We start from the raw sequence: 11,876 nt of genomic DNA, 5'->3' as shown, positions 1-11,876 counted from the left end.
ATGCTTCAACTACTTTTGTTATTAAATAACTTTATATTCCTTATCCTTACATTACTGCTTTCTATATTAAATTTTATATAACTGCATTTCTATAAGAATTGATTTTTTTCTGTATTAATTGTCTTTAACATACTGGTAAAAGAGTAATTTTTTCACATAAAAATGTCCTTCTGGTCATTAATTGAACCCCAAAAAAGTATTACACATTTATAAATTATTAATTTATTCATTGCCTGTAAGCACTTATCCAGTTCAGGTTTGTGGTGTGTCCGGACCCTACCTGGAATCAGTGGGCGCAAGGCAAGACTACACCCTGGAGTGGGTGCCAGTCCTTCGCAGGGCAACACACGTTCACACAAACACGTATGGATACCAATCACCAGTCACCAATCCACCTACCAATGTGTGTTTTGCACCATGGGAGGAGACCGGAGCACCCGGAGGAAGCCCACTTGGACATGGGGAGAACACAACAAACTCCTCACAGACAGTCACCCAGAGTAGGGCTCAAACCCATAACCCCAGGACCCTGGAGCTGTGTGGCACCCCCGCACATCACCACTGTTGTAATGAAATCGCATTAGTAATGTGTCTAGGATCATACACTGGCCGCTTGTAAACAATTAAACCACTGAGCAGACACTGTGGTCACACAGCATGTGTCAGGTTATGTTGTTCAACATTCAAGTGTCGAAGAATATAAAACTAGTCCACTAACTCCTCTGCTGTGAGTCTGCAGCTCTAAAGCCCCATCCTGTAAATCGATGAGATTGCTTCCTCAGCTTATGACATAAGAAATTTTGGCTGTCTAAATTTGCCCATTTGAAACAATCTTTGGAACATTGCACTGCACTGAAATGTCAAGCCCTGAGACTGACAACTGGTTTCACACATGGTACTCCTTCTAGCATCTAGCAAAAAAAAAACAAAACCAAAACATATAGTTATGCACTTGATTTTCATTAGGGAGGGCGGTCTTTAAATTGAACTAAACGCGAAAGTTTAGATTTCGCTGTGAACTGTCAGCTGAGCGTGACGTCATCACGCGGAGAGCGGAAACAGGTCGGAGCACCAGGATTTCAGTCTGCAAACATTAGGATGTAAACACATACACAAAACGATATCATGTTGCCTTTGTGCAATAAACGCCTAAAACGACGGAAATTAAGCTCCCCGCCTTTATGAGAGATGGATACAATGGCTTGCAGGTGAGTCATGCACAACGACTTTCTCACAAAGTCCGCGTTAAATTCGTTATTTACTCTCCCAGCTTTAAAGGAACAGACACACAAAAGCGCTAAAAATGCGTTAAATCCGCTGAGAGAATCAGGAATAATATACCATGTAAACATTTGCACAAAAAACATTGTGGGCTGCGTCTCATGAATTGCTGTTGCGCATGCGCAGTGTGGCGAAGGTTTGTGGGAAGTGTAGTTTATTTTTATGTTACTCAGATAAACGCTGTCCTGTCAACAACTAAACTTTACGTCCAGATTCGTCTAAAAACGTGTTTAACCAAATAATAATAATAATTGTTTTGAATGTCATTTTGTAAATGTGCCTTACTTTTGACTACTCTGTTGCTGTTTAAGTTGAATATTGGGATGCAGTGGTCATCATGTCAAGCAAAGAAACTCTCGAAGGAAGCAAGTGGTGAGTATTTTATTCAAAGCATTATAGTACTGATTCATAAATTATAGTACTGATATTATTATTGTTCAGACAGCATGCCCTAGTGTGGCCCATGTAGGTTCGGTTGGCTAGCTGGAATCAAATGGGTGTAAACTTTGGGTGGGAATATTTGTTTGACCCTCAAATGAGCTGCCTATGTTGAATAATGTGGACAGCAAAGTAACACTCTATATATGGGGTCCCACGTGGGTCCATAGGTGCTTGTATTAATTTAGAGAGCTTTAAAGCCTCAAAAAAGCAATGAAGAAAATTTTGCTCTTTTTTTTACTGATCATTTAACAGAGATACAATTAAAGGCTCAATTTCTACTTTAAAACATCTTTAGAATGAATAACAAATCTAAAGCTGTGATGTATTTGCACAAACATACTGTTTGACACCATTATAACAAAACTGCAATAAATATGCAGATTTTTTTCCCCTGTTTTCTTGCTCCAGCACGCATCAGACAGAGCTGTATGTGCAGGTTCCTTCAGCATGTCTGCCAATCGTTTACTCCCCTGAGTATAACATCACCTTTATGGGTCTGGAGAAGCTTCACCCCTTTGACGCTGGCAAATGGGGCAAGGTCATCCGCTTTTTAAAAGGTAACACTGTCTAACACTAGAAGTTTAGAGCAAGTAAATAAAGCAAATTCCTCTAATTCGTTAATCTAGTAATTTTCAGTTGAAAGATTATTTGCGATTAAAATGAATCTAGTCTGTACTAAACAACGAATAGTTTTACCTGCTATAAATAATTTTACAAGTTTTACCTGAAAAAAAATTGTATCAAATGTCCTATTAAACAGCAATTATATGTTAAACAAATGACTTAATGTATGTATTAACATGTTTACTGCGTTACACTACGTTTCCATATGGTAAACACTCAGAATGAGCTGTTTCTTGACTTTGAAACCAATATCAGATTTGCTGACATTTGTCTGTTGATATATGAAATATAAATTTAACTGTACTTTAATTATGTCATTAAAAGAATACTTCTAATGTATAAATATACAATCCTAAAAATAATGATTCTACAAGGGTAGAGAAGTAAAGAGAATGGTTCTATATAAATCCCTGAATACTTAAAGAACCTTTTGCATGATTAAAGCATTCTTTGCGTTATGAAGGGGTTCTTCAGACTGATGGAGAATGTGCTATAGAGGGTTCGATACAGCACCTTTTAGAAAAGTTTTCTAATTTTATATATTCTTATTTAATGAAGATATTTGGTATTTTTCAGTGCAATACAACCACTGACAAGCAGCCTTGGCTACTTTATATCTAAATACCTCTTATTTGTTTAAATATGTGGTAAATTAATGAAGGTAAAATTTTCCACAACAACAACAACAAAAAAAAGGTGAAATATTGATAACATTAACAGAGTGTAGCTGGTTTAAATGACAATTAGCCTGTAGTTTTGAAGTTGTGTGAAAAATCTGTTAAATTAAAGATTATATATTTTCATATGATTCCTTCACTATCTTAGTGCCACCCTCTGAAAACTGATTATGACTGTTGGGCCATGCAAACCTATATTACATGTACTAATGTGGAACTGTTTTTTTATTTTGGTACAATGTACAGTTCTCATGACAGTGGAGTAGGGTACTCTTAACCACTCTACTGCAGAAATTCTTCTCGCAATCAATGTGATTAACACGTCATGCATTGGGGGGTGGGGGGTAAACAACGATATAATATTGAAAAATACTGTGATATAGAATTTTGGTAATACCGCCCCGCACTAGGTTCACTATAGGACCATCTATAGCACATTCTTCATTGATCTGAAGAACCTTCTTCATGCAAACCCTTTAATCACATTCAGGGTTCTATAAAGAACCATTTTCTTTAATAAAGAACTTTTGTAGAACCTTCACTTTTAAGTGTGTCGTATAGACAATTTTATTAATTATAGTATTGATAATGTAATTAGAATTACATTTTACTAAGTAATTATATTTATAGTATAGAAAATGTAAGTAAGTATCTATAGATTAAATTTAGTTGATAGATAATTAGGGGTGGGCGATATGGCCCTAAAATAATGTCATGATATTTCAGGGTATTTTAGCGATATGAAAAAACACTGAAAATAATTGTATACTTCCAAGAACACACTCATTCATTCTTTCATTATCTGCAACCGCTTATCCAGTTCAGGGTCGCGGTGGTTCTGGAGCCTATTCAAAACCACTGGGCACAAGGCAGGAACACACCTTGGAGGGGGTGCCAGTCCTTCACAGGGCGACACATACACTCACACCTATGGACACTTTTTAGTAGCCAATCCAACATGTTTTTGGACCATGGGAAGAAACTGGAGCACCCACAGGAAACCCACGTGGACACAGGGAGAACACACCAAACTCCTCACAGACAGTCTACCGGAGTGGGACATGAACCCACAACCTCCAGGTCTCTGGAGCTGTGTGACTGAGACACTACCTGCTGCACCACTGTGCCGCCCTTTCAAGAACACACTATTATAACAAAATAAATGTTATATTAGTATTCATTCATTCATTATCTGTAACCACTTATCCAGTTCAGGGTCGCTGTGGGTCCAGAGCCCACCTGGAATCACTGGGCGCTAGGCGCAATACACCCTGGAGGGGGCGCCAGTCCTTCACAGGGCAACACAGACACACACATTCACAGATACTTTTGAGTCGCCAATCCACCTACCAACGTGTGTTTTTGGACTGTGGGAGGAAACCGGAGCACCCGGAGGAAGCCCACGCGGACACGGGGAGAACACACCAAACTCCTCACAGACAGTCACCCGGAGCGGGAATCGAACCCACAACCTCCAGGCCCTTGGAGCTGTGTGACTGCGACACTACCTGCTGCGCCACCGTGCCGCCCTATATTAGTATTGATTACATTAAATTAATAATATATTTAATTTCTTATTTAAATTATATTACCTTTAAAATCACATATTTTAGTACAAATCTAATTTCAAACATTCAGAAGAAACGACAAATAAATGTGTTAACATTTGCTTATTTGTTAAACAACTATAACTTACCAAGATTCTGACATTGAATAAAAATATTTATTGATCATATTATATTATATTTATGCTGTATTACATGTAACCGCATGACATCATTAGATAAACAAGGTAGAATATCACAATATTGATTATTTTTTTTCTTTAAAAATATTTTTGATATTATTGCACACCATATGATATGGCACAGGCCTATAACTGATCAAATGTATTTAAAATATTGGAAGCCCTATTCTTTATATAATAACTCATGACAGCATTTTAGATTGAGCAGTTTGGAGCTGTGAGGCGGAGGGTTTCTAGAGGTGGAGGGATGGTGGGAGCGAGAGAAGGAAGGTAGAGATAATGAGGGAACCTGAACCCTGGCGGGAAAGGCAGAGGGTGCAGGTAAAATCCTCCGGCTTTAAGCACAAGGTCAGAGAAAGTGTGCAGCTCTAGCAGTGCTTCAGATAAACCCGTCAGCAATAAAACCTCTTCTCTTCATGGCCTTGTTTATCAGCATAACACCACACCAGCTCCTTTCTCTTCAGTGAGAGTAGAGATGGCTTCTTAAGCTCTCTATGGTACATCAATGCAGAAACTTTAGGGTAACAATTCCCATATTTAACAGTTAATAGTTCACGTCCATTTAACCCTTAGAGGTTGTATTTATGACCTACAGTATTTCTCACTCTTACACTTTATGGCGTAAATGCCTGCAGACATTTTCTCATCAAATATTTCTTCTGAAATGAATGGTATTAATAAGTAGTTTGTCCCTTATTTCGTCTCCAGTTTCTGCTCTTTTGGGAAGGCTTATATTGGAACTAGATATTGGAACATTGCTGTGAAGATTTAATCAGAGCACGAGTCAGGTCAGGTACTGATGGTAGATGATTATTTTGGGATCAGGAAAAGCCACTCAATGCTGGGTATGTTTATACCACTGTAGACAACACTTGACATTGAGCATGATGACCCTAAGCTCATGCACAGCTTCTCCAATATATCCCATTTTGTAACTCATACACTAGCTATGTAGTTTACCATTAATCATATGAATTATTGTATATTTCTCCGTATATTTCATTGTTTTAGTAGAAAGTTCTCTCCAATTTTTCCACAGAGGATCAGTTTATCACAGATGAAATGATAGTGCCAGCACGGGAGGCCAGTGAGGAGGATCTTCTGGTGGTTCACACCAGGCGTTACCTTAACAGACTCAAGGTACATTCAGTTATACTTATTTAATACTGTCCTGCTGTTTGACTGGCTGAAAAATATATTGCATTATCTATCCTCTGATCAAGACAACGAATCAAAGGGTACCCAGTCCCTGTGTTAAAACTTAGTACTGCCATTGGAAAAAAGAGGCTGCTCATCTCTGAGTGCAAGGATGTCCTTTTGTTTCTGTCGTATTATACATGCAGCAGGTAGAAATCAAGTTGAAAATGCTTGAATATTGCTTTAAAACCATTAGGACCTAACAAGTACTTTTAAGAACAGAATGAATAGCAAAATCATCCTGAAGCTCAATTGCAAACATTTAAATTGGGTACAATTTTAAATATAATTAAATTTTATTTAATTGAACAAATTGTTAAATCCTCAGTGGAACGTATGCCTTTACCTCAAAATGCCTGTCTGTCTGTGTGTGGCATTTTCTCCGACTTGAATGATGGAACAATGGCAGGCAGAAAACATGTGCAATTAAAATGCACTGGGTTACCCTGAGGAGGTGCTGATTTCCATCCAAATCAATCAGGTCACAGTCCCCCTGCAGACAGACCTGCGCCAAGTCCTTTCTGGTTCTTTTTTTTTTTTTCCCTTTTTTTTCCCTTCAAGCATGAGTCAACTGCCCTTCTGCTGTATCTTTGTAAGAAAGCTAAGTTAAGTGAGTTCCTAATGGCTCTGTTGCTAGCAATCGAAACTAAATGTTCTTGACCTAGGTCAGTGTGCATTCTGCCTTCATTCTGACTCATTGTTTCATTTTCTGTGCTGTGTGTTTGTGGTCTGTGTGAAGGCTGACAGAGGAACCCTGGGGAATGAATGCTGCTTTATGCTAACATCAGTTTCCAACACCTTAAAAGAAAAGAGGAATATTGTACGAAATCCAGGCAAGCCTAGATTTGCTAGACCGCCATCGGCTGCAAAATGTTTCCCATTCAGGTGTCACTGATATTTCCGTAATTGGGAGAAATATATTCATACGGATCCAAAATATACAGCCTATGACATGGCAAAATATTTAAATATATACGTGAAAATATATACGTCATGATATAATGCATTTTGTTTTAAATTGTTAAATTTTTTAACACTGATTCACATTTTATTTCAATTATTTAAAGCACCTCAAGGGAAAATCAAGTTTTTAAACTTGTTAATATATCACTGCCATGTTGTTTTAACCTAGAAGTCATATCATGTGCAAAATAAACAGTCAATGCCATGGCCGAATATTTTGGCTTTAAAACTGCCAAGTTAAGAGGTTAGATCAGCCAAAAACACTAGCTTTTCCCTCAACCCTTCCTCTCAAAAGAGAATATAAAAGCATATTGTTCATATTTGAGCATATTAGTGCTTCTAGGAAGTATCATTTCTAATATTAGGAGGTAGATCATTGGTTTTTAAACAACCTCTGTGTATTTATTCTCTTCCTGCATACAGAACGATATCTTGGAAGGCTCAAGAGAGGTATATCGGTTCCACTGTGGCCAAATTTATTTGCTTTACTTTTGTTTTTGTACTGTGGAATCTATGTTAGAAATGGTTTGTTGCCATGCTTTAACATTTTGCATTGACACCGAGTTGCATTGAACTCCCAATGGCAAACTGACCGTAAAAAGCTAAATATAGTTTTGGAACCTGATTTACTCGATTTACCTGAGTCACCTGACTGTGGGTAATCTCTGTAGAAGTACTGCAGTGTAGATACACTATATGGCCAAATGTTTGTGGACACCATCTCATCCAAGGTATTAATAGGACATTTATCACCCTTTGCTGCAGTAACAGCTATGGGAAGGGTTTTGGCTACATTGTGGGGCATTTCAGTGTGGATATAATGACACTCAGTGACAAGAACATTTTTGGGGGGTCAAGTATTGAGTTTAGTTGACTAGACTTGGTTCACAAACTTTATTCTGACTAATTCCTATAGCTATACCCCTCCAGTCAATGCTTGGCAGCAAGCATGCTGAACCTAGGCTCACGTGCACCTGCTCTACCTGCTCCACTTCATTTCATGCTTTGCTATTAAAGTCATACAGGCCATGTGTGCAAATCTGAACATCTGTGTTCACAGTGGGTGCCCACAAACTTTTGGACATACAATGTAGTATCATAAGCTGACAGAGTGAACTCTTTAAGTGAACCCTTAGAAGTCATGGTTATTTTATTTTTAATGTTTATTTGTTGTTTATATTAATATTTATTATTAATATTTTATTATGATTTCAGTTTAATTACAAGCATGTGGTGCTGCAGTCCCTTTCTATGGAAAGAAAAACAGCTACATACAGTTGCTAATAGTTGTGAAATGTAGATGTAAATGTGTAAATGCAGGATTTAAATCCAATGTATTGACCAACCAATAATAGCTCTAGACTTCTAAGGGTTAATGTGATGTCTACACTAGGATGCTTTTGTGATACCAGGCTGAGGAGGTTAACATTAAGCTTAAATGTTTGTGTTTTGCTTTGATTTATGTCTGACTGGTGCCTTTTTGTCCCTTGTATGTTGTTTTCTGTATTTTTTTAGGAATTTTATTATAAATATGGTTTTACAATGAAAACGTATGCTTGTGTGTGTGTGTGTGGGGGGGTTTTTTTCTGTCTGCAGTGGTCTTTGGTGGTTGCCACCATTACAGAAATACCTCCTCTTGTATTTCTGCCCAACTTCCTTGTGCAGAGGAAAGTGCTAAGGCCATTACGCATGCAGACAGGAGGAACTATCATGGTAAGTCCTTCACATTCTCACACAAACACACACATTTTTAGGTGCTCTAGATTAGCTGCACATCAGCTTAAGATCACCATACTCAATGCCAAGAGTGGCTGGATGAGTATAATGCCCTCCAGCCATGGAACTGCATTCAGTGGAGTGATGGCACTTGATATAATACATTTTAGAGGAATTGGGGTGTTTGTCATCCATCTAAAAACTACCAATGAGGCTCTAGTATTGATATAGAAAATATTTCAGTATGTCCATTAAGACAATGTGAGCTCCCACCTGATCAGTAGTTGAACTGCCTAAGGTTTGTTGTCCTCAAGTACTAGAGTAGTTCTACCAGAGCAACTGCTGTTTTTAAATGTACTACCTTGTTCAACTCTGTGTCTTGCTTCATGTTCCCTAAATAAGTTTCTTTTTTTTTTATCCTGAGGATACTGCTCCAGTTGTAGTCTTGTTGCTCATTCTAATGGAGTCTGCACATTTAATCTCCCCTTAGTTCCCCATCCAGAAGAAGGCCACGATTTTACTGCACTGTGATACTGTAGCTGCTAGTTTATTTAAGGGTCTTCATCATCGATCAGGTTTGCTTTTTTCTGCTTCAGTTATTACTTGGTGTAAAACATGTTTTTTTGGAGGAATAAGGTCCAATGGGATATTATTTAGTGTTTATTTGCGAGTGGGAATGTTTTAGCTTGTGGGAAACTGAAGTGCCGTTTTGGAACTCTCACTGGCAGAAGCAATAGTAACCTGGGGGAAAACAGACACTTTGAAACTTTCTGAACATCTGTCATAGTCAAGGCTCAGGTGGAATTCACCAGGTAATTTATCTCCATGAAATTTACAGTGAAAAATGTGGCCATGTTAGGAATGGTCGTATTAGGTTATTTCTATAAAGCTAACGACAGACCTTCTGCTTTTCTTCATTAGGGCAATAAATATAGGTAGGATGACCATTATGTCCACTTTTCCCCAAATATTTACCAGGGACCAAGTACTTGGATTTCTAAATCGCCAAAAGTGCCTGCAGTCTTTCGCTGTTCTAATTTTGTCATAAGCTCAAAGGCCTTCCTTGAAGTGTGCACTTTCATGACTTTTGTTTATTTTGTTGAATGCTAAGCAAAATGAGTGCAAAGCATGTTCAGGGTGTTGAAGATTTGAGAGCAGAATTGGAACACACTTTGCCTCGTGTACCTTCACCTGTGTCCATCTCTATGACTTCAATGTCACTCACTGTGGTTTGCATTAGCCAGCTATACTAAATGTACAAACTGTTTCAGCGTCTTTGAATTTAGCTTCTTTAAAATGCACTCATTGTAGATAAAGATGTAACTTATGCTCTAATGCTCGTGTGGCAGTATTGCATTGAATCCTCACAGAAATGTTTCAACATCTAATCTAAAGCCTTGCCAGAACATTAGAAGCTGGTACTGCAGCAATAATAAAAAACACTTTATTGACCTTCTAGATGAGCTTAATAACCCTACTTGAAGACTTGTTTTGTTTTCCTGCGTTCATTAGCTTGTACATGTGGTGTTTCTTTTGTTGCTAGAATAATTTTAATTCACACAAACAAAAAAAATATTCTATACATGGGAGATTCTAAGTCATTCTCAAATATGCGAACTCAGACAGCCAGTGTTTCTTATGCCATAGTCCCAAAACAACTACTCTGTCAACTCCTGGGGATGGAGCATTTGAGCTTTTAGGTGTTTACTCAATGACCAGATTGGGTCTAGTATAAATTCTACTCTATATACGCTGACTCTTAGATCTAACTAATGATTTGTTTCTTCTAAAAAAGCTAGCTGTTATGATTAGCTGCTAACTAAAAAAGCTAGCTGCTAATAGATAGAAGTCTGAAAAAATGCTAGCAGGTAAAATACAGGTAATCTTTTCTGTGTACTATCTTCAGTTTAACAAATTTTGAACAGATTTACCAAATCACAGATTCTTGTTCTAATTTCAGTTTACAAGTAATTGAAAAAAAAATCTGTTAATGGGGTTTGAATATACTGCACCCTTTACTGAAAGTTAGACAGCCATATTGTTTTCCAAGCTGTAGAACTGAAAATGCATTGAACTTTTGAAACTGCAGCAAGATTGTCCCCTGATCCATATGTGTCCTGTGAGGCATACTGGGCTGGTGTTAGAGACTGTGTAGTTACTCTTTGTGTGTGTGTGTGTGTGTGTGTGTGTGTGTGTGTGTGTGTGTGTGTAATTACTCCCCCGTCAGCACTAGTGCTAACCTCCTGTGCTGCTAATTGACTGCCAGCTTGGTCGTCCTGCAGAGAGCTGGTTGCCAGAACACTCTGATTACAGAGGCAGAGCTACAGCACTTTATCTAAGCTATAGAGCAAGGCTGTGTGTGTGAGAGACAGAGAGAGATAGAAGGAGAGAGAGATGGCTCTACATACTATGTCTACTCTGTGCTGATGGAGGAAGTCAGTGTGATCAGGGATAGGGTCAAAAAATACCAGGTGCCGCAATGCTTTGGATCATCTGCGTAAGTCACAATGCTCAATGCCAAGCGTCATTTCTCTAGAGAGAAAGAGCAGCATCCCATATTATTGGAGCAGCCTTGGCTTAATGGTTAGTGGATTGGGCTGTTCCCTCAAACGCGTCCACCGGGGGTGTGTGTGTGTGTTCGTGTTCACTGCCACAAATGGGTTAAATGCTGAAAACACATTTTATTGTTCTTAGTACAATGACAAATAGTTGCACATTATTAGCATTCATTGTTATTGTAATTAATTTGTGTAACATAATGATCTAAAATCAGTACATGACCTCACTAATGCTCTCATGGCTGGATGCCCTCAAACATCAGCATTTAATCTAAAGCCTTCCCAGAAGAGCAGAATCTAATATTACAGCAGATGGAGACAAACAATCTATTGATGTCTTTGCTTTCAGAAGCACATATGCTTGGCCATATATAGTGCATCTATAGTCTGTGTAGATGTGCGTCAGATCTCTCAGCTAAAGGAAGGCAGTAGCAGTGGTGAAATGTGTGTGTAATCCTGCTGTGCTTACAGTCCTGTCTGTGTTTACTCTGAGGGAATCACTTCATTATCTGACTGTTGGAGCGATTATGACTGGTGCTGGATTTGCACTCCAGGTGGAAAGTGCTTTTAGGGAGCTTTTAGGGAGCTGTGGGTCTTTTAGAGCTTTGCCATTTTTCTTAGTTTCTCCACAGGAAGAAGAAGAAAACCTCTCCTGCATCAGAAAGAAACAAG

General features: G+C 38.3%; 1 protein-coding gene across 2 annotated transcripts in view; it reads left to right on the top strand.

The window, feature by feature from the left end:
• The first annotated feature begins 1,042 nt into the window (after positions 1-1,042).
• Positions 1,043-11,876, top strand: part of hdac11 (histone deacetylase 11) — a 54,465-nt gene continuing 43,631 nt past the window's right edge. Inside the window, exons 1-6 of one of the 2 annotated variants that reach the window (XM_066672785.1) lie at positions 1,043-1,208; positions 1,593-1,653; positions 2,131-2,279; positions 5,810-5,910; positions 7,354-7,380; positions 8,527-8,643. In XM_066672785.1, the coding sequence (XP_066528882.1) occupies positions 1,619-1,653; positions 2,131-2,279; positions 5,810-5,910; positions 7,354-7,380; positions 8,527-8,643 (429 nt within the window). In that variant the 5' untranslated portion in view covers positions 1,043-1,208; positions 1,593-1,618. The remainder of the gene's footprint in view (positions 1,209-1,592; positions 1,654-2,130; positions 2,280-5,809; positions 5,911-7,353; positions 7,381-8,526; positions 8,644-11,876) is intronic. The other variant, XM_066672786.1, reaches the window with a different exon arrangement.

This window comes from Hoplias malabaricus, chromosome 5 (genome assembly GCF_029633855.1).
Source record: "Hoplias malabaricus isolate fHopMal1 chromosome 5, fHopMal1.hap1, whole genome shotgun sequence".
NCBI lineage: Eukaryota > Metazoa > Chordata > Actinopteri > Characiformes > Erythrinidae > Hoplias > Hoplias malabaricus.
Note: the sequence above shows the minus strand (reverse complement) of the source record. Positions and strands in the feature narration are given on the sequence as shown.